A 23,396-nucleotide genomic window follows, 5' to 3' on the forward strand; every position below is an offset into this window, starting at 1 on the left:
CTGTTAGCTCCAGAGCCCCAGTGTATCTGGTAGATCTGCCCTGCCCCTTGCTTCTCAGCACCTATGAAACTACTGAGTATTGGGAACTCTTCTATTATTGATAAAATACACATATCCTATAAATCCAGTGCCTCAACAATCATATACACTTCAGCACACAACACTTCCACTCTCCAAATCTTTTATGGAGGTATCTGACTGACGGAATCTAAGTTATATCCTTCACCTAGCTGCAAGGAAGCCTCAGAATTTAACTTTTTAGCTTTCTAACCTCTGCCCTATCAGAAGACAAACTAGGAGAATGAAATGGATGTTGAGGGCCAATCCACCATAGCCATCGAAAGCATTTACTAAATATTGTGCTGACCCAATATTGAGTGACATTGAATCCTCCAGTCAGCTTTTTCTCATTTTCCACAGAGACTATATTCTCCATTCATAATCTTTTAATTACTTATAATCTTTCTGCATCTCTTACTCATTTTAAAATCTGCTGCTGTCTGGCTTTCATCCCTACCACTAAAACTCCCTTACAAGATTACAAATAGACTTTGTGTGGCTAGAATTCTCTCTGTATATTACTTCATTTATTTATAGTTTTTAACAATGTTGACCATTCTTTCTTTCTTGAACTTCCTTTCCTTGACCTTTATGTAACCACACTCTCTCTGACTGCACCTTCTTGATCTCCCTATTATCTTCTCTTCCTCTGCCTTTTTCTTAAATACTGATTTTTCTTAAGGTCCTGTCCTTGGTCCTGAGTGATCCTATCCAGTGGTTTTAAATACCGTGTCTATACTGATGACTCCCAGATTTATCTTCTTGGTGGATATCTCTCTCTACAACTCCTGTATATCCAAATGTCTCCTAACTATCTCCTTTTAGATACCATAGGTACATTTCAGGCTTAACATGTTCAGAACTGAACTCCCATTTCAAAACTGCCTTCCTTCTGTTTTCTATTGCAGTGAATAATAACACCATGCAAATAGCTGCTCAACCAGAAAGTCTCAAGAGCAATTTGGACGACTTCTTCCTCATTCTCTATACCTACCTCCTGTTTATCCACTCTCTTAAATTTGTCATATATATTTCCTTCTTTTCATCTTTACTTCTACTGTCTCAGCCTAGGCTACCGTAATCTTCCACCTGGATTGCTTCAATAGTCTTTCCTTGTCCCTGTCCCATACATTCTCTATATTGCAGCCACATTAAACATTAGGGCTGTTAACTTTTCTGTCTCCCCACTAGAGTGTAAACTCTGTGAAAATAGGAATCCTTTCTGTTATATCTCCAAAACTTGTCACATAGTAACATTGAGTAATTGTTTGTCCAGTCAAAGGAAGGAAGGAGAGAAAAGAGCAAAGAATGGCTTCTATTGGAGAAATTACAAATAAGTTGATAATCTTCAGAGTTTTTGCTATCTTGAGGGGGTTGGTAAGAGAGAGAAGTTACATATGAAGAAGAGTTATTTATCATAGAAATGCAGTTCCGCAGGCACAGTGGATAGAGCTAGTATCAAGTACATAAAGCAGAGCTTCCTAATGTAAATGCCACATGGTATACAGTGTGCCACAGACGGGTTACAGGAGAAGCAGAACATTGGGAATTGGGATGCCTATTTTCAAACCTAGGTCCATCTGACTCTAAAACTCACGTTTCTTTCTAATAAATCCTGTTGCTTCAATAGTGACACAATTTTGGCAAATCATGATGGCATTAATGTTACTAGGCTTTGATTTTAAATGTTTTTTATGTACCTTCTTAGTGCAGCAGGCAGCGCTTCAGTCTCATGAATGTTTTTTATGAGGAAACGCAAATTGTGCTCAATTGCAATTACAATTTTACAATTATTTTTATGTAATATTCTTCGAGATCATTTTAATAATGTGCTTCCTGTTTGATATTATTAGTCAGTGTAGAATGTATATATAATGAATGCTTAATGCTCTACTTTTGAACTTATTTGTAGAATCGATTTGCTATATAGTTAAGAAGAGAATTATAAGTATTTGTATTGTTCTGGGTCAGTTTTAAAAGATTACTTTGGGGCACCAGGGTGGCTCAGTCGGTTAAGTGTCCAGCTTCGACTCATGATCTCACGGCTCAGGAGTTTGAGCCCCGAATAGGGCTCTGTGCTATTCAGCTCAGAGCCTGATGCCTGCTTCAGATTCTAGGTACCTCTGTCATTCTGCCCCTCCCCCACTCATGCTCATGCACTCGCTCTCTCTCAAGAATAAATAAGCATTAAAAAAATTTTTTTTAAAGAATTACTTTATAAGTATTTGTAATTTTCTGTATCAATTGTATACTGTTGTAATGTTCTCCTTCTATAGTTATCTGAAAAACTCAATTCTGTAAATAAATAAAAACAAACAATTCTGAGGCTCATCTTTATCAATTATAATCATTTCAAAACTTGTGTTATGTTTTGAACCTCAAATTGGTTAATTAATATTTTAGTTACAAAAGCATCTAAATAACAGTTTACTTTATGTAAAGATCTGTACTTTTCCCCAAAAACCTTAAGATATTTTTTCCCTTAACATTTAAGGTCAGCAAAGGAGGCAGAAGACAAAATAAAGAAGGCATTAGAAAAAGGAGAAACTCTTCCTACAGAGGCCAGATTTGATTCCAACTGTATTACACCAGGTAAATTCACTGAAAGAAAAATTTTGAGAGATTTAAATGTAAATGTAAATATTTTTTCAGATGTATTTTTTTTTCTGGTCTCTATTTTGTCCTTAAGATTCCATTTGCGGTTTTCCCAGTTGTGTCTTCTCATGAGATATCTTGATCACCTTGATTATAAGTGCTCCTATGAAGACCCACTATACGGATTTACAGATGTTGATAAGAGCAGCTGTGGATAGGACTCTCCCAGATGCAGACTTCTAAACCTAGAAGGATCTTACAAGATCCGTCCTACTCCCACCATTTGTTTGTATGAAAACTGACTCAGTGAGGTTGAGTCACATCCATGGAACTAGCCTGTTATGTAGGATAAGAAACCCATTCTCCTAGTCCGGAGCACTTACTATCATATTTCTTAAAGGCAGTTAAAATTGTGTGACTTTAAGAGTAAATTAATTTATTAGTATTATAGCTTTAAATTAGTTTTATATGCAACAACATACTCTGTACTTACTAGAGCTTTGTCTAACATCATTATAATCTTCTACTTTGAAAAAAACTTAAAATCTTATTTTTTTTCATGACTTCTTTACTAACTATGGTAATTTTGTCTTTCACTTAAGTGTTCTTATCATACATTGGTTGATTTAATGACCAGTTTTATCCTGATGTGGTTTAAGACCGTGTTGCCTTTGACTATTGACCCTCTGGACTTTTCCTGAAACATAATCACTGTAAATTCAGTTTCCAGAATAATAATTTTCCAGGTAAACAGTAATAATAATAATAGTTGTTGTTGTTGTTGTTGTTGTTAGTAATCTGATTATAGCTACAGGCCTTAAAAAACATTCAGAAGCCAGCAGAGGAAATAGAAGATTGAGATTCATTAGAGTTGAAACTCTGCCCTTGTGTGAAGATACTGAAGCATAGTTCTCAGGCAGTAGTAGTATTTCTTGATTTAGCTACATGAAATTAACTTCATTTTAGGGTGAGCAGTGAAATGAGAAACATTGTAATATTTGCTAGGGAAAGGCATGAGGGCTTTTCCTCTGGAAGATTACCTAGCTATTCCTACCCAGCTGGATACTCAGATCCAATTTCATGTTGTTTCTGGGAACTCATTCTTTTTTATGTCTCTCTCAGATTAAATTTTTTATTTTTATTTTTTTCAGATTAAATTTGTTAAAACTTTTTATTTATAGGGACTGAATTCATGGCCAGGTTACATGAACATCTGAAGTATTTTGTAAATATGAAAATTTCTACAGATAAATCGTGGCAAGGAGTTACCATCTACTTCTCAGGCCATGAGGTTATTATCTTTTTTTATTTAAAGATATTTTTAAATTTAATATTCTAACGCACAGCATATTACCACATTTTTTTTTTAACACGTATTTAGACTCCCGGAGAAGGAGAACATAAAATCATGGAATTTATCAGATCTGAGAAAGCAAAGCCAGATCATGATCCAAACACCAGACATTGTCTTTATGGTTTAGATGCTGACTTGGTAGGTATAACATTTATTTTTATTACAACCTTATGCCATTTTAGTTAAATATCTAAGAGACTATTATAAGAAGCTTTCTGGCTGTAGAAACAAATATTGGAAACATAATAATGGTTGCTACTTCTGCCATCAGCACAGTTCAAAACAATTAGAAAATGAACTCTTTTGGGGCATCTGGGTGGCTCAGTCAGTTAAGCGTCCAACTCTTGGTTTTGGCTTAGTCATGATCCCACAGTTCAAGAGTTCGAGTCCGCATCAGGCCCTGTGCTGACAGTGCAGACCTGCTTAGGATTCTCTCTCTCTCTCCCCCTCTTTCTGTCTCCCCCCAGCTCATGCACACGGTCTCTCTCAAAATACATAAATAAAATTTTTTAAAAAAAGAAAACTCTTGCCATAATTTATGATTAGCAGGTCTCTGTAGTTAGTTCACACTTGACTGATCCTTGTGCTATGAATACTCTGCCGTGGTCAGGGTAGAGGGGGCTTTTTAATCTCATGCTTGATACATAAATTTTAATAATACCTGATCTGATAACTCCATGACCCAAATAACTTTACTATACTTTTTTCATTTAAACTTTTTATTACAGAAATTTTCAAACATAAAGTAGAGAAGTTATAAAATAATGAAACTTCCTATAGGCTTTATCCACCTTAAATAATTTTCAACCTAAAATAAATACTCTAAATATTAAATTACTTTCCTTTTCTTATCCCTAACCATCTATCTCCTTTCTCCTACTTCCCTTGACTCTTGAAGTGTATCCCAGACATTATATCATTTAATCTTTCTCTAAAGAAGGGTTGTTTGAAATAAATAACCATAATGCCATTATCATACATAAAACAAAAATTAATAATCACTGTTTAATATACAAATAACCATTTAGTATTCACATTTTCCTGATTGCTTCAGAAATGTTTCATCTTGTTTTGTATGAATTAGGTTGAAATAAACAATATATGTTGCAGTTGGTTGATATGTCTCACTAGACTATTTGAATGACTTACTTTGGACATTAGAATACTATGTGAGAAGGGCTCCTGGGTGACTCATTTGATTTAGCGTTCCATTCTTGATTTCAACTCCAGTCGTGATCTCAGGGTTGTGAGATTGAGCCCGCATTGGGCTCAGTGCTTGCACAGAGTCTGTCTTAAGATTCTCTCTCTTCCTGTCTGTCCCTACCTTGCTTGTGCACACACTCTCTTTCTCTAAAACAGAAAAGGAAAGGAAAGAATACTATATGAGAAAATTAAATGAAGATGACCTTTTCTAGTTTTTTGTTTGTTTGTTTAATTTTCACATAGTAGAGGTATTCTGGCCTCCAGAAGAGTCTTAACATTCCTCTATCATGGAAAAGCTGCAACCTCCAATTTTTTACCCATTTCCCCCATGGCGGATGGGAAGGTGTGAAAACCTAGAGAAGGTTTTGGGGATTTTTGTGGAGGGTGGGCAGAGTGGCAGTTACGACGGTGATGTGAGTCTAAGGTAAACATTTTTTCTTAGAAAAGTGCATTCATTTTACACCATTCATAACTTATGAGTGGATCAGATTTTGATATTTATATAATGTGCTGATGTTTTTATTAAATAAGCCTCTTTTTTTCTACATAGAAATGTTTTTAATTTAATTGCTTTTATGAACCTGATACTATAAAAAATGAGAGAATAGAAACATTTTTTAATCATTTTTCAACAGATTATGCTTGGATTAACAAGTCATGAGGCACATTTCTCTCTTTTAAGAGAAGAGGTTCGGTTTGGTGGCAAAAAGACACAAAGGTAAATCATACTGAATATATGTTAGAAGAAAGAAGAGCAATTAAATTAAGAATAGTGACCATTTAACAGATACATGATCTGTAAAGATTTTCTCCCATTCGTTTTTATTCTGCTGATAGTGTCATTTGATGCACAAAATTTTTAATTGTGACGATGTCCATTCTTTTGTTGCTTGTTACTTTTAGTGTTATATCCAAGAAATTGCCAAATCTAATGTTGTAAAATGTTTTCCCATTTTAAGAGTTTTGCAGTTTTAACCCTTACATTTAGGGTTTTGATCCATGTTGTTAATTATTATATTTGGTATGAGGTAAGGGTCGACTTCATGCTTTTGCATGTGGATATCCAGTTTTCCCAAAATCATTTGTTGAAAAGACTGTCTTTTTCCCCTTGGGTGGTCTTGGCACCGTGGTTGAAAATCATTTGACCATCTATGCAAGGGTTTTTCCTGGGTTCTGTATTCTATTCAGTTGATCTCTGTGTTTTTCTTTATGCCATTACCACGGTATTTTGATTACTGAAACTTTGTAGTAAGTTTTGAAATCAGAAAGGATGAGACCTCCAACTTTGTTCTCCTTTGTGAGGATTATTTTGGCTGTTTGGAGTCTCATAAGATTAATCATTTTTAGGATGGATTTTTTGTTTGTGTAAAAAATGTCATTGGGATTTTTTGTTTATGTGAAAAACCTGATTGGGATGGCATTGAATCTGTACGTCCATTTGGGTACTATTTACAGTTTGATAGTAAGTCTTCCAGTTCATCAATACAGAATGTTTTACAATCATTGTGTCTTCTTTAATTTCTTTTGACAGTGTTTTGTAGTTTTAGTGTGTAAGTCTTTTACTGTTTTTTTTTTCTTATTTGTTTTCCCTTTTATTAAAAAAATTTTTTTTAATGTAGTCACCATGCTGTACATTATCTCCAGGACATATTTATCGTTTAACTGGAAGTTTTCACCTTTTGCCACCTTCACCCATTTTGCCCAGCCCTCACTCCTCTACCTCTGGGAACCATCTGTCATTCTCTGTGTCTATGATTTCAGTTTTTTGCCTTTGATTTTTTTCTTTTGCCTCTTTGGTCAAGTTTGTTCCTAAGTTTTTTACTCTTTTGGGTGGTATTCTAAATAGAATTGTTTCTTAATTTCTTTTTTGGATTGTTTGTTGCTGGTATGTAGACACAGCTGATTTTTATGTGTTGATCTTGTATCCTACAATTTTGGGGGATTCTATGGGATTTTCTGTATATGGAATCATGACATCTGTAAATAGAGATAGTTTTACTTCTTATTTTTCAGTTTGTATGCCTCTTATTTCTTTGCTTGCCTAATTGCCCTGGCTAGGACTTCCAGTATAATGTTGAATAGCTATAGTGAAAATGGGCATCCTTGATCTTAGGAGGAAAGCTTTCAGTCTTCTAACATGGAATATGATATGAGATGTTTGTTTTTCATAAATTCATTTTTTCATGTTTAGGAAGTTTCCTTCTATTCTTACTTGGATAAGTACTTTTATCTTGGAAGGTATTGAATTTGACAAATGTTTTCTTTGCTAGTTAATTGTATGGTGATTTTCCTTTGTTTATTAATGTAATTTATTACATAGATTTATTTTTTTACATTGAGCCATCCTTGCATTCCTGGGATAGATCCACTTGCTCATGATACATAATCCTTTTAAAATGCTGTTGTCAGTTTAGGGACAACTGGCTAGCTCAATTAAGCGTCACACTTCAGCTTAGGTCATGATCGCCCAGTTTGTGGGTTCAAGCCCCACATCAGTCTCTGTGCTGACAGCTCAGAGCCTGGAGCCTGCTTCAGATTCTGTGTCTCCCTGTCTCTCTGCCCCTCCCCTGCTCATACTCTGTCTCTGTCCCTCTCTCCCTCTCAAAAATAAATAAACATGAAAAAAAATTTTAAATGCTGTTGTCAGTTTATATTCTTACTTCTGGTTAAGCTTGAAGTATTGACCAATAGCTAGGAATATAGTCCCCTATACCAAGCCAGGGAAAGATAAGAAGAAAGAAATGATGGAGCCTCATCATTGAAGCTTTTGTCTGTACTGCAGTAGGCAGAAAAGTGTATATACTCATTTATATGTATGCTTTCTGCTCGTGGCCAGCCTTAAATGGGCCAGAAACCACTGGTTTCTTAAATCTGTTATCTATTATTTAGGCTTTCTTAATTCTGAGAATCTTTCCAAAAAAAGCATAAGGCAGACCAATTATTTGAACTTTATTATAATTATACTTTTATCTTTTATCTTTATCTTTAGCAACCCTACAGCTTTCATATAAATTACATGCCTGGATTATAAGAATTAATTGTCTTCTAATGATAAGTTTTATTTTCAGCTTCGCTGCATTTTTAAAATTTTATTTTTAATCTTTATTTTTGAGAGAGAGAGAGAGAGAGAGAGCAAGTGGGGGAGGAACAGAGAGATAGGGAGACACAGAATCCAAAGCAGGCTCCAGGCCTCTGAGTTGTCAGCACAAAGCCCGACGGGGCTCAAACTCACAAACCACAAGTTCATGATCTGAGCTGAAGTCTGACATCTAACCAACTGAGCCACCCAGGCTCCCCATCCTCGCTGCATTTTTAAAGTTGAACCTTAAAGACACAACTAACTCTGTGTTGATCATCTCATTAATTACAGGGTATGCGCACCAGAAGAAACCACATTTCACCTCCTACACTTATCTTTAATGAGAGAGTATATTGACTATGAGTTTTCAGTATTGAAAGTAAGTATTAATATAGCTGTGGTACAAAGAAAATGTGTAAGTAGAATTTCCATACAAGTTGACTTTTTCTCCATTTTGCTATAGGACAAGATCACATTTAAATATGATATTGAAAGGATAATAGATGATTGGATTTTGATGGGATTTCTTGTTGGCAATGATTTTATCCCCCATCTACCTCATTTACATATTAATCATGATGCACTGCCTCTTCTTTATGGAACATATATTACCATCCTGCCAGAACTTGGTGGTAAGAAAAGTTTAATATTTTTTTTGAGGCTACTTTAATTTAGCACTCACTCAGCTAACCGTAAAAATGTGACTCAGTTTATTAGATTATTGCATGCACAGCTAAAGTAGGAAAAAAATTGGGGGTTTCTTTTGGTCTAAGACACTAAGCTCTGAGGTTATAATGTTCAGTGGTTCACAAGCAAAGAAAATGACAAGAGTTAAGCAGCCTCATTTACTGATACCTAACTAATCTCTGCCTTTGATTATTTAAGAAAGCCAGTAGAAGATATAAAATGAGGGAAAGAGGGATGCCTGGGTGGCTCAGTCGGTTAAGCGTCCAACTTCATGAGTTGAACTTAGTATCTATTATAATTATACTTTTCTTTTATCTTTATCTTTAGCTACCCTACAGCTTTCATATAAATTACATGCCTAGATTATAAGAATTAATTATCTTATAATGATAAGTTTTATTTTAAGCTTCGCTGCATTTTTAAAATTTTATTTTTAATCTTTATTTTTGAGAGAGAGAGCAAGTGGGGGAGGAACAGAGAGACAAGGAGACACAGAATCTGAAGCAGCCTTCAGTCTCCGAACTGTCAGCACAGATCCCGATGGGGCTTAAACTAAAGAACCACAAGTTCATGACCCTGAGCTGAAGTCTGACACCTAACCAACTGAGCCACCCAGGCGCCCCATCCTCGCTGCATTTTTAAACTTGAACCTTAAAGACATAACTAACTCTGCGTTGATAATCTGATTAATTACAGGGTATGCTCACCAGAAGAAACCACATTTCACCTCCTACACTTGTTGGAAATGTAGGAGGATTATTATGTGGACCTGGAATTTATTTTGCTTCAGTTCTTACATATTTTATATTACTGTCACATGAGTGTCATAGAAACTAGCACCAGTTATATTCCCCAACACTTGAGTGTTTTTCTTGATTAGTAGAATGTCAACATTCAACATTTTGTAAAAAGAATTTTGTGGAATTGTTTTGAAAAAATAATGTTAACTTTTAGTACAAATTTAGTTTTTGTTCCTTTTAGGTTATATTAATGAAAATGGCCATCTCAACTTACCTCGATTTGAGAAATACCTTGTGAAACTATCAGATGTAAGTAACTAGGTATTATTTTCCTGTCCCAGGGTAGCTATAAATGGTCACAAACCAATTACATAATACTTAAAGAAAAAGTTTTGGTACTTCTACTCCAATTGATCATTCTGTATAATTTCAACTATTATTTTTATTTTTAATGCTTTTTGATTTTAACTTTCATAATAGTAGATGAGGTTCCCATGTGCATAAAAAAGTAACATTCTTTGATATCCTATACCCCATAAGTAGCAACTATTAAAAGTTTCATTTGTATTCTTTCAGACATACTTCAGTTATTTTTAAACGAATTTAAATATTTTTGTATAGTTTGATCGGGAACACTTCAGTGAAGTTTTTGTGGACCTAAAGTGGTTTGAAAGCAAAGTTGGTAACAAGTACCTCAATGAAGCAGCGGGTGTCGCAGCAGAAGAAGCCAAGAACTACAAGGAAAAGAAAAAATCAAAGGTGTCTGTTTTTTTAGGTGTCCTTTCATTTTTTTAGCTGTTAAGGTAAAACTGATATTCCATGCTTCTCACTTTTCTTCTTATGATTTTTGTAGTTGCCTCATTTCATTTTCATTTTTTATTTTCTTCCATGGAACATTTAAAAAAAAACTGGTTTCTTCTCTATTAGATCCTATCATTTAAATCTGATCTTTAAAAATCAACTTCTTTTTTTTTAATGTTTATTTTATTTTTGAGAGAGAGAGAGAGAAAGAGACAGAGCTGAGCAGGGGCAGGGCAGAGAGAGAGGGAGACACAGAATCTGAAGCAGGCTCCAGGCTCTGAGCTGTCAGCACAGAGCCCGAAGTGGGGCTCAAACTCACAAGCCGTGAGATCATGACCAGAGCCGAAGTTGGACTCTTAACCGACTAAGCCACTCAGGTACCCCTAAAAATCAACTTCTTTTTAACCCTTGAAGAATATTCTGTTCTCTTTGCTCATCCATTCTACTAATAAGTGTAGCAAAACTTCTAAATATAAGTGCCCAGAAAATCAGTTATCTTTTGTAAAATGTGGGTATTTATATAACATTTAATATTGATATGTTAACTAGATCAGTGATTTTTCTATAGAAATAATTTATATATAAAATATACCAATAGGCTAGGTTAAGAGTAATATAGCACAATATCTAATAAATGTTAGGTGCTCAGTAAATGAATAATAGAATCATTCACAATATGCTAATACCGTACAAAGCATTAATAATAAACTCTAAAAAATGTCTTATATGTATTAGCTTGGAAAATAAACTTCTTCTGAAGTTTTCTGTACTTCTGAAGGTTTGGGGTTCTGATAAAATTGAGGAGTTTGCTGTACTCTCCTTGCTGTACTGGTTCCATTTAGGCTTAAGCCTAGTAATTCTTGCTCCAGGAAGAGCAGTTAACCTGATTTTCTCTAGTGTAGTCCTAGTTGGTTAGCTTTCCTTATTGGAACTTAGGAGCAGTCAGTTTGCATTCTACTGTGTTATTTCTCTTAAGAAAACAGGCTCAGCAACTTCTTGGGAATGTGTACTCAAAAAATTATACATCAGTAATCCCTGGCTGTACCCATCTCAGCTCCTTCCTTAAGCTTCCCAAGTCTTCAGGCATATGTAGTTAATGTTAGAGACACTGGCAAAATGAGAAGAACTAGAAGAAGAGCCCAAGCACTAGCAGAGGCCCTAGTTTGGATGAACAAAAGGAAATGGAGATAAGGGAATAAGAAGAACTAATGAGAGTCACTGGCAGTAGATAGGCAATCAGAAAATAAAAGAAAAGTTAAGATCACTGGGAGGAAAAACAGATGGGCAGGATGTGAAGAATGTGATGAGATGAGAGAACTATAGAAAAGCAAATGAGTCACATGAGAAAAAAATTTGGAAGTGGAGAATATAACAGTTATAAAAATGACAGAATCCAGGGGCGTCTGGGTGGCTCAGTTAGTTAAGCCTCAGACTTCGGCTCAGGTCATGATCTCACGGTTTGTGAGTTCCAGCCCCACATCAGGCTCTGTGCTGACAGCTCGGAGCCTGGAGCCTGCTTTGGATTCTGTGTCTCCCTCTCTGCTCCACCCCCGCTTGTGTTCTGTCTCTCAAAAAAAAATAATAAACATTAAAAAAATTAAAACAAAGAAAAAGAATGACGGAATCCAGGGATATGGAAAATATGTACTATCTATAATTGTGGGAATCAACTATAAATGAATAGATTATGTTAACACAATAGATGAGAATTACCCATTACATATTTTTGAGAAATTCAACATAATAAAGACTTAGTGAACAAGTGATACAAAACCAAAAACATTTACACAGTATTTGAGGATTATTTTTATTTATTTACTTTTTATTTTGAGAGAGATCATGGCAGATATGCACTGGCAGGGGAGGAGCAGAGGGAGAGAGAGAATCTTAAGCAGGCTTCACACCCAGCACAGAGCCCAACGCAGGGCTCGATCTCAAAATAGTGAGATCATGACCTGAGCCAAAATCTGAAGTTGAATACTTAGCCAACTGAGCCACCCAGGCATCCTGAGGATTATTTTTTAAATGAACTTTTACAGTGTATCACTAAAGGGTCATTCAGTTCTTTTAAATATTTTTTAAATCTTCCTGTTAAATGTCTTACTTTGAAATATATCTTGGTATATTGATTTATATGTATAATTAATTATAAGTATGATATATTATTATAATTAATTATTATATATGTTTATAATTATAATTATGTTAATAATAATTATATTGATTTATAATTTTTTTAGGGCCAGGAAAGCTCCTCCATATATTGGGCTGCTTTATTTTTTATTTTTTTCGCTTAACAGATTTTTATTTAATTATTTTTTTAATATGAAATTTATTGTCACTTGGTTTCCATACAACACCCAGTGCTCATCCCAACAGGTGCCCTCCTCAATATCCCTCACCCACCCTCCCCTCCCTCCCTCCCCCTATCAACCCTCAGTTTATTGTCAGTTTTTAACAGTCTCTTATGGTTTGGCTCCCTCCCTCCCTTTTTTTTTTCCTTCCCTTCCCCCATAGTCTTCTGTTAAATTTCTCAGGATCCGCATAAGAGTGAAAACATATGGTATCTGTCTTTCTCTGTATGACTTACTTCACTTAGCATAACACTCTCCACTTCCATCCATGTTGCTACAAAAGGCCATATTTCATTCTTTCTCATTGCCAAGTAATATTCCATTGTGTATATAAACTACAATTTCTTTATCCATTCATCAGTTGATGGACATTAGGCTCTTTCCATAATTTGGTTATTGTTGAGAGTGCTGCTATAAACATTGGGGTACAAGTGCCCCTATGCATCAGCACTCCTGTATCCCTTGGGTAAATTCCTAGCAGTGCTGTTGCTGGGTCATAGGGCAGATCTATTTTTAATTTTTTGAGGAACCTCCACACTGTTTTCCAGAGTGGCTGCACCACTTTGCATTCCCACCAACAGTGCAAGAGGGTTCCCGTTTCTCCACATCCTCTCCAGCATCTGTAGTCTCCTGACTTGTTCATTTTAGCCACTCTGACTGGCGTGAGGTGGTGTCTGAGTGTGGTTTTGATTTGTATTTCCCTGATGAGGAGCGATGTTGAGCATCTTTTCATGTGCCTGTTGGCCATCTGAATGTCTTCTTTAGAGAAGTGTCTATTCATGTTTTCTGCCCATTTCTTCACTGGATTATTTGTTTTTCGGTGTGGAATTTGGTGAGTTCTTTATAGATTTTGGATACTAGCCCTTCGTCCAACATGTCATTTGCAAATATCTTTTCCCATTCCCCCAGTTGCCTTTTAGTTATGTTGATTGTTTCTTTTGCAGTGCACAAGCTTTTTATCTTCATGAGGTCGCAATAGTTCATTTTTGCTTTTAATTCTCTTGCCTTCGGAGATGTGTCAAGTAAGAAATTGCTACGGCTGAGGTCAGAGAGGTTTTTTCCTGCTTTCTCCTCTAGGGTTTTGATGGTTTCCTGTCTCACATTCAGGTCCTTTATCCATTCTGAGTTTATTTTTGTGAATGGTGTAAGAAAGTGGTCTAGTTTCAACCTTCTGCATGTTGCTGTCCAGCTCTCCCGGCACCATTTGTTAAAGAGACTGTCTTTTTTCCATTGGATATTCGTTCCTGCTTTGTCAAAGATTAGTTGGCCATACTTTTGTGGGTCCAATTCTGGAGTCTCTATTCTATTCCATTGGTCTATGTGTCTGTTTTTGTGCCAATACCATGCTGTCTTGATGATGACAGCTTTGTAGTGGAGGCTACAGTCTGGGATTGTGATGCCTCCCGCTTTGGTGGTCTTCTTCAGTATTACTTTGGCTGTTTGGGGCCTTTTGTGGTTCCATACAAATTTTAGGATTGCTTGTTCTAGCTTCAAGAAGAATGCAAGTGCAATTTTGATTGGGATTGCATTCAGTGTGTAGATTGCTTTGGGTGGTATTGACATTTTAACAATATTTATTCTTCCAATCCATGAGCATGGAATGTAATTATTATATATATGTTTATAAATTATAATTATATTAATAATTATTATACTGATTTATAATTTTTGTAGGGCCAGGAAGGCTCCTCCATATGTTGGGCTGCTTTAGACAAAAATGGAGAAGAAGTGGTAACTTCTAAAGGTGAGCACAAACTCTGTATTTAGTATATGTTTTTTTTTTTGACAGAATAGTTACTATATCTTTCCTTAGCTAGTATTAATTCAATAATATTGGATAAAACAGATTTCTGTGATAGCATATAAGCATCTGCTTTGATATGTATTTATCAAAGCATTAGATGGAAAAACAGAATATTCATAATTGTCAGCCACTCTCTTTCTGTCCTTTTTTCCAGATAATTTAGAAGATGAGACTGAAGATGATGACCTATTTGAAACTGAGTTTAGACAATATAAAAGAACATATTACATGACGAAGATGGGAGTTGATGTAGTATCTGAGTACGTTTTTGCCAATGTTTTTACTTTAAAATGGAAAAAAATCATATTTTGCATTTCTTCAGAAAACAGCATAATTTTGATAGTTAAGGTAGTGGGAGAGGAGAATTCTTTGGCTATATAAATTATTGTAGTGTCAGTCTTTCAACTACTATGGTTTTGGAGGTGATATTAACTGATGTGTTATATTCCTGTGATAAAAATTGTCAAGTAGAAAATGGTAGTTTTGTTTTTGCTTTCCATATTCCATTTGCACATCACACTTACTTCAAAGGCTATCTGGCTTGGCCCCAGGTTAATTACCTAGTCCAAAAGTTCCTTAAGAACTTGACCTCTATAATGGTGGCTTTCGCACTTTTAAACTGTAGCTCACAGTATGAACTACACATTTGTATTTTATTTAACAAAATTTTATAAAGTGCTTACCAAGTGCCAGGAGCTATTCTGAGCATTTTAAAATATGGACTTATTTAATTCTCACAATTGTGTAAGATAAGTAAAATATTACTATTTTACAACAGAAATTAAGGAATTGAGAGGCTTTTTTTTGTTTTAAAGTGGATTCATTTGTTTTTTAGAGAGTTCATTTTTAAGTAATCTCTGCATCCAAATATGGGGCTTGAACTTACAACCCCAAGATCAACAGTCGCATGCTCTATTGACTGAGCTAGCCAGACACCCTAAGGAATCGAGAGGCTTAAAATGACTTGTCCAAGGTGACATAGTCAGTGAGTGGCAGAGCCAGGATTTGAACACAGGCTGTCTGGCTCCAGATTTAATACTCTCTCTCCCTTTTTTTTTTTGTTGTTTTTTTTTTGTTTGTTTGTTTATTTTTTAGTAATCTCTATACCCAGCATGAAGCTCACACTCATAACCCCGAGATCAAGAGTCACATGTTCTTCCAACTGAGTAGCCAGGCACCCCCAGAGTTTATATTCTTAACCACTAGAGGAGGCTGCTTCTCTATGAGTGAAATAAGAGCTTCATGAAATGCCATGTACCTTTTTTTATACTTACGTGTTATACTTAGATATTTTCTATACTATTATTTTTTTAATATAATAAAGTACTAAGTATTAGATTTTTTCTAGAGTCTGCCCAGAGATAGACCCAAGCCTTCAGATGTTGCTTTATGTACTCTCAGACTGTCTTCTAGGCTAGACATAGTCTTTCTCATCTATATTCATACTGACCTCCAGTAACTAGAGGTATAGGAATTCTAGTACAAGTCACCGGATCATTTGAAGCTTTGTCAACTACTATTATCATGTAAGACTTTTGAGACCTGAGAAATAAAATATTTAAAATAGTTATGCTTCTAACCCTTTATTTAGTCCTTATCTTTCCTTGATTATAGTTATATAGTGCTATAATACCTGCTGTTGGCACTAAATGCTTAATTTGATAGCTAATAAATCTGTTTTATTTTCCTTTTCTTTTATATATTAAACTATAGACTTATTAAAATGTGATACCGTTTATTTGCCTAGCAAATAAGCAAATCTTTTAAAATCGTTATATTTGATGTTGGTCCAGGAGTGATGGTAGTGTTCTTCCTTAATTACTGATGGGGATATAAACTGGTAAAATTATTTGGAAAGTACATGTCCAAAAAGTTAAACTATTTATCCCTTTGACTCAATAATTCTAATTATTAATCTGTTTAAAAATACAAACTTAAACACAGAAGATCCTTATATACACAAGGATGTTTATTACACAGTTTTTTATAATAGTACAGAATTAGAAATGATCTACATGTCATCATAATCATGTCCATCTCCTCTTTGTGACAGTCACCATCTTGCCATAACACTGTCTCCAGAATCTGTATAACTGCTAAACTGGTACTTATAAAAAGTTCATAATAATTTAAAAAGATACTTATAGTATGTTATTAAATACGAATTTCAAAAGCAGGACACAAAATCATATATACAGTATATTCTCATTACAATAAAAAAAAAACAAACCTGGGCACGGAAAAAAGACTGAAAAGAAATATACCAAAATGTAATAGTAATTGCTGTTAGGTGATAAAAATGCTTTTCTTCATTAATAATGAAAAAGTTTTCATTTTCAAAAGTGTGCTTTCCAGAAATATTTATATCTGGAATTTCTAATTGTGTCTGTACCTAAATTTTGATAACAGACACTAATAAGGTTTATGGCTAATTTTTGGTTTTAGCCCAAGGTGTGTGTGTGTGTCTGTCTGTCTGTCTGTGTCTGTGTGTAGAAATGTTTTCCCTTAAATTATGGTTGAGAAAGAAATGATTAGAGGGAGTTTTGTTCAGTGGGGATAGCACTTTTCAATGTATCTTCTAGCTGCTATAACCAAATTCTACAGTCTTCCTGATTTCCTCCTGTGATTTTCTCAGGCATCCTCGCTGATAGTTTCCCATCCCTGTATCCCATTACACCTGACTATTTAGGAGTGGTAGTGACACTTCTTAGAAGGCTTCCTTGGCCATATCCTCAAACTTTAAATCACACATATAGTACACTGACTGAATAAATATGCACAGTATGTTTAAGTATTCTAATAATTGCTTTAGGAAAACTATATGGCAAAACTTTAATCTGACAGAATGGCATTTGTTTTAAATAATATTTTGGAATTTTTCTGATTACAGTTTTTAACTTATTCAGTGATTATATAAAACATATGTGAGGCAGGGTGTATCAGCAGATATTGTGCTCTAAAGATAAATGACCTGTCTTCAAAAATTAATGTTATAATTAAAATATGCTTTTCTGTTTTTAGTGACTTCCTGGCTGATCAAGCTGCATGTTATGTTCAGGCAATACAGTGGATTTTGCACTATTACTATCATGGAGTTCAGTCCTGGAGCTGGTGAGGGAATAAAAGAAAAATAAAGTTTTGATTTTTTTTTTTTAATAATGATTCATTACTATAATCTCATTTGGGATTCTCTTTTCTCTTTATTCCTATTTATGGTGGCATTTTTAAAAAGGCACATATGGCCAAGTTTAAATGAAATACCAGTAATCTTTTCTTATATGAAAATAGTTTTTAAAGACTTTTGTGTAACAAAGATGCTTCCAGCCCTAGCAAATGGGCAATAATGAAAGCTCTTTAAATCTAAGGATTTAAAATTTTCTATCATGAGGAATCAGCTGTGACAAAGTCTTGATAATTATTGGGTCTGAGTGATGGTTATATAGGGTTGTTCATTATATTCTTCGCTACATTATTGTATACTTGAAAAAATTGTTCTAGTGAGTAATTATTAAAGAATGGGTTATTTCAATGTTAGACTGGGAAGGGTAAAAAAGAAATGAGAAAGGAATTATTTGCTTTTCCTGGAAATAGTAATAATAATCATGCTTCCTCTTCCAGCAAGTTCCATCTACATTTCCAAACCATCCACCAAAATAGAAAAATAACAAACCCAGGGAAAAGTAGAGACTTTTAGGAGATGAGATAGTTTATGTTGTTTTGATAGCACCTTTGCTAGGCTTTGTTTTAAAGCACCACACAGCAGCACTTCCAAAACTCAAACAGGAAGAAATAGAAAACTTGAACAGACCCATAACCAGCAAAGAAATTGAATCAGTTATCAAAAATCTCCCAACAAATAAGAGTCCAGGACCAGATGGCTTCTCAGGGGAATTCTACCAGACATTTAAAGCAGAGATAATACCTATCCTTCTCAAGCTGTTCCAAAAAATAGAAAGGGAAGGAAAACTTCCAGACTCATTCTATGAAGCCAGTATAACTTTGATTCCTAAACCAGACAGAGACCCATTAAAAAAGAGAACTACAGGCCAATATCCCTGATGAATATGGATGCAAAAATTCTCAACAAGATACTAGCAAATCGAATTCAACAGCATATAAAAAGAATTCTTCACCATGATCAAGTGGGATTCATTCCTGGGCTGCAGGGCTGGTTCAACATTCACAAATCAATCAGCATGATACATCACATTAATAAAAGAAAAGGTAAGAACCGTATGATCCTGTCATTTGATGCAGAAAAAGCATTTGACAAAATTCAGCACCCTTTCTTCATAAAAAGCCTCGAGAAAGCCGGGATAGAAGGAACATACTTAAATATCATAAAAGACATTTATGAAAAGCCCACAGCTAATATCATCCTCAATGGGGAAAAACTGAGAGCTTTCCCCCTGAGATCAGGAACAAGACAGGGATGTCCACTCTCACCACTTGTGTTTAACATAGTGTTGGAAGTACTAGCATCAGCAATCAGACAACAAAAGGAAATCAAAGGCATCAAAATTGACAAAGATGAAGTCAAGTTTTCACTTTTTGCAGATGACATGATATTATACATGGAAAACCCAATAGACTCCACCAAAATTCTGCTAGAACTGATACATGAATTCAGCATAGTCGCAGGATACAAAATAAATGTACAGAAATCAGTTGCATTCTTATACACTAACAATGAAGCAACAGAAAGACAAATAAAGAAACTGATCCCATTCACAATTGCACCAAGAAGCATAAAATACCTAGGAATAAACCTGACCAAGGTGTAAAAGATCTGTATGCTGAAAACTATAGAAAGCCTATGAAGGAAATTGAAGAAGATATAAAGAAATGGAAAAACATTCTGTGCTCATGGATTGGAAGAATAAATATTGTTAAAATGTCAATACCACCAAGCAATCTACACACTGAATGCAATCCCAATCAAAATTGCACCTGCATTCTTCTTGAAGCTAGAACAAGCAATCCTAAAATTTGTATGGAACCACAAAAGGCCCCAAACAGCCAAAGTAATGCTGAAGAAGACCACCAAAGCGGGAGGCATCACAATCCCAGACTGTAGCCTCCACTACAAAGCTGTCATCATCAAGACAGCATGGTATTGGCACAAAAACAGACACATAGACCAATGGAATAGAATAGAGACTCCAGAATTGGACCCACAAAAGTATGGCCAACTAATCTTTGACAAAGCAGGAACGAATATCCAATGGAAAAAAGACAGTCTCTTTAACAAATGGTGCCGGGAGAGCTGGACAGCAACATGCAGAAGGATGGAACTAGACCACTTTCTTACACCATTCACAAAAATAAACTCAGAATGGATAAAGGACCTGAATGTGAGACAGGAAACCATCAAAACCCTAGAGGAGAAAGCAGGAAAAAACCTCTCTGACCTCAGCCGCAGCAATTTCTTACTTGACACATCTCCGAAGGCAAGAGAATTAAAAGCAAAAATGAACTATTGCGACCTCATGAAGATAAAAAGCTTGTGCACTGCAAAAGAAACAATCAACATAACTAAAAGGCAACTGGGGGAATGGGAAAAGATATTTGCAAATGACATGTTGGACGAAGGGCTAGTATCCAAAATCTATAAAGAACTCACCAAATTCCACACCGAAAAACAAATAATCCAGTGAAGAAATGGGCAGAAAACATGAATAGACACTTCTCTAAAGAAGACATTCAGATGGCCAACAGGCACATGAAAAGATGCTCAACATCGCTCCTCATCAGGGAAATACAAATCAAAACCACACTCAGACACCACCTCACGCCAGTCAGAGTGGCTAAAATGAACAAGTCAGGAGACTACAGATGCTGGAGAGGATGTGGAGAAACGGGAACCCTCTTGCACTGTTGGTGGGAATGCAAAGTGGTGCAGCCACTCTGGAAAACAGTGTGGAGGTTCCTCAAAAAATTAAAAATAGATCTGCCCTATGACCCAGCAACAGCACTGCTAGGAATTTACCCAAGGGATACAGGAGTGCTGATGCATAGGGGCACTTGTACCCCAATGTTTATAGCAGCACTCTCAACAATAACCAAATTATGGAAAGAGCCTAATGTCCATCAACTGATGAATGGATAAAGAAATTGTAGTTTATATACACAATGGAATATTACTTGGCAATGAGAAAGAATGAAATATGGCCTTTTGTAGCAACATGGATGGAAGTGGAGAGTGTTATGCTAAGTGAAGTAAGTCATACAGAGAAAGACAGATACCATATGTTTTCACTCTTATGCGGATCCTGAGAAATTTAACAGAAGACTATGGGGGAAGGGAAGGAAAAAAAAAAGGGAGGGAGGGAGCCAAACCATAAGAGACTGTTAAAAACTGACAATAAACTGAGGGTTGATAGGGGGAGGGAGGGAGGGGAGGGTGGGTGAGGGGTATTGAGGAGGGCACCTGTTGGGATGAGCACTGGGTGTTGTTTGGAAACCAATTTGACAATAAATTTCATATTAAAAAAAAAAAGCACCACACAACAAAACAAACCAATGCAAATTATGTGTATTAGTTGCGATTTCACTTAATAACCTTTTAAAAAAATCTTTGCAGTAACTAACTTAATTCTGAGGACGTCTCTGAAGAGCATCCTAATGATGAAAATCCTTGATTTTCCATTTTTTAATAGGGTGCTTATAAGCTGTTCCTATTATTTATCAGACATTAAGGCCAGGTGCTTGAAAAGCATATTCTCATATAATCCTCACCACTATATAAAGTATTGTCTGACTTTTACAGATGACGTTCAGTTATCTTTATTAATTTAGAAAGGAGTCTTTTTTTTAATGTTTTATTTTATTTTTGAGAGATAGAGGTAACAGAAGCAGGGGAGGGGCAGAGAGAGAGGGAGACGCAGAATTTGAAGCAGGCTCCAGTCTCTGAGCTGTCAACAAAGCCTGACATGGGGCTCGAACTCACACACCACGATATCATGACCTGAGCCAAAGTCGGACACTTAACCAACTGAGCCACCCAGGTGCCCCTAGAAAATAATATCTTTAAAGTCATATACCCAAAAATCAAGTCTAAGCCTGATTCCAAAGTTTATACATTTTCCATTCTGCATACCATTCTGCCTCCTGAATTTTCTCATCATTTTGAAATGTCATAATTATGGAATATAAAAATATTTCTTTATTTTTGTAGTATACTTAGTAAAATATTAAGATTATAATTTTTGAGGGGCGCCTGGGTGGCGCAGTCAGTTGAGAGTCCGACTTCAGCCAGGTCACGATCTCGCGGTCCGTGAGTTCGAGCCCTGCGTCAGGCTCTGGGCTGATGGCTCGGAGCCTGGAGCCTGTTTCCGATTCTGTGTCTCCCTCTCTCTCTGCCCCTCCCCTGTTCATGCTCTGTCTCTCTCTGTCCCAAAAATAAATAAAAAACGTTGAAAAAAATTTTTTTAAGAAAATTATAATTTTTGAAAAATTGTGTTCAAGGCTTTGTAAAAATATCTATACCTGTAGTTAGAAATAGTGTGTATGATTGTTAAATGGTTTAATCCTATCACAAACACGATAATATATATACCAGTTCAAAGATAAACATTCTTAGGACTGACTACTAACAGCCACATGAGCTCAGACTCTCTTCTCTCTACCCTGTTGAGAGAGGCTCCAGCTCATGTGTGCTATAACTGAAATGTCTTCTGGCTACCTCATTACTTCAGTCCAAGAATGATTCACACTCAATATTCACACTCAATATAAAAGAACCATTATATATATTTATATTTATATATTAATATATATATACACACAGACATATATGTGTATATATATATACATGTATGTCTATATATGTGTGTACTTATGTATGTATATATATTTAGTATATGTATTTATATATGTTTAAATATATAGTATATATGTACATATATGTATACGTATATACATATGTGTATATATACGTATATGTATGTTTAAATATATAGTATATATTTTTATGTATATGTATTTATATTTATTTACATGTATATACATATATGTATATCTATTTATTTATTGCATATATATATGTATATAGATGTATCCTTCAATTACATGATACATCCCAATTTTGAAATTGTAAAATTATACTTTGAAAATTAAGGTAATATAACTTTTGTTGCCACCACTTGACCTAAATTTTCTAACACTGCTGATTTCTTAAATCAAGTGATAAAATTATGGGTGGTAATTTTTTTCCTTTAGAGTTATTGCTGTGTTGTTAAATAAGGAAAAGTATATATTTAATATATTGATCTGTTTCATAAAGTTGCCAATTGTTTAAAACTCAGTTTTGTTTTACAGGTATTATCCCTACCATTATGCACCTTTCCTATCTGATATCCGCAACATCAGCACACTCAAAATCCATTTTGAACTAGGAAAACCTTTTAAGCCATTTGAACAGCTTCTTGCTGTACTTCCAGCAGCTAGCAAAAATTTACTTCCTATGTGCTACCAGGTGGGTTTTAAACTAAAATGTTTTTGTGTCCCTTTTCATACTTAGGAGCTCTTCATCCAAGCCTAGAAATGTAATATCCAAACTTCTTTAATAGCTAAATATATTGACTTCCAGTTTCAAATACAATATTTCTTACACAGATGTTTTGAAAAATAACCCCTTGATTTAGCGTTAGTTTAAAACAATGTTAGCTTTGTTTTAAAAATGGATACAATTTTCGTAAACCCTTCAGAGCATGACTTC

At 35.1% G+C, this 23,396-nt stretch overlaps 1 protein-coding gene across 6 annotated transcripts in view; it reads left to right on the forward strand.

Moving 5' to 3' along the window:
* Positions 1-23,396, forward strand: part of XRN1 (5'-3' exoribonuclease 1) — a 120,668-nt gene that overhangs the window by 11,660 nt on the left and 85,612 nt on the right. For 5 of the 6 annotated variants that reach the window (XR_006299479.1, XM_043595228.1, XM_043595229.1 and 2 more), the window contains exons 3-14: positions 2,555-2,652; positions 3,837-3,946; positions 4,037-4,147; positions 5,848-5,930; positions 8,583-8,670; positions 8,755-8,923; positions 9,960-10,027; positions 10,340-10,477; positions 14,548-14,617; positions 14,832-14,937; positions 17,699-17,788; positions 22,997-23,153. Coding sequence is in view for 5 of the 6 variants with exons in the window: in XM_043595228.1 (XP_043451163.1) it covers positions 2,555-2,652; positions 3,837-3,946; positions 4,037-4,147; positions 5,848-5,930; positions 8,583-8,670; positions 8,755-8,923; positions 9,960-10,027; positions 10,340-10,477; positions 14,548-14,617; positions 14,832-14,937; positions 17,699-17,788; positions 22,997-23,153 (1,288 nt within the window). In the remaining variant the exon portion in view is untranslated. Of the gene's footprint in view, positions 1-2,548; positions 2,653-3,836; positions 3,947-4,036; positions 4,148-5,847; positions 5,931-8,582; positions 8,671-8,754; positions 8,924-9,959; positions 10,028-10,339; positions 10,478-14,547; positions 14,618-14,831; positions 14,938-17,698; positions 17,789-22,996; positions 23,154-23,396 lie in introns of those variants that run through there. The other variant, XM_043595230.1, reaches the window with a different exon arrangement.

Source organism: Prionailurus bengalensis, chromosome C2 (assembly GCF_016509475.1).
Source record: "Prionailurus bengalensis isolate Pbe53 chromosome C2, Fcat_Pben_1.1_paternal_pri, whole genome shotgun sequence".
In the NCBI taxonomy this organism is placed as follows: domain Eukaryota; kingdom Metazoa; phylum Chordata; class Mammalia; order Carnivora; family Felidae; genus Prionailurus; species Prionailurus bengalensis.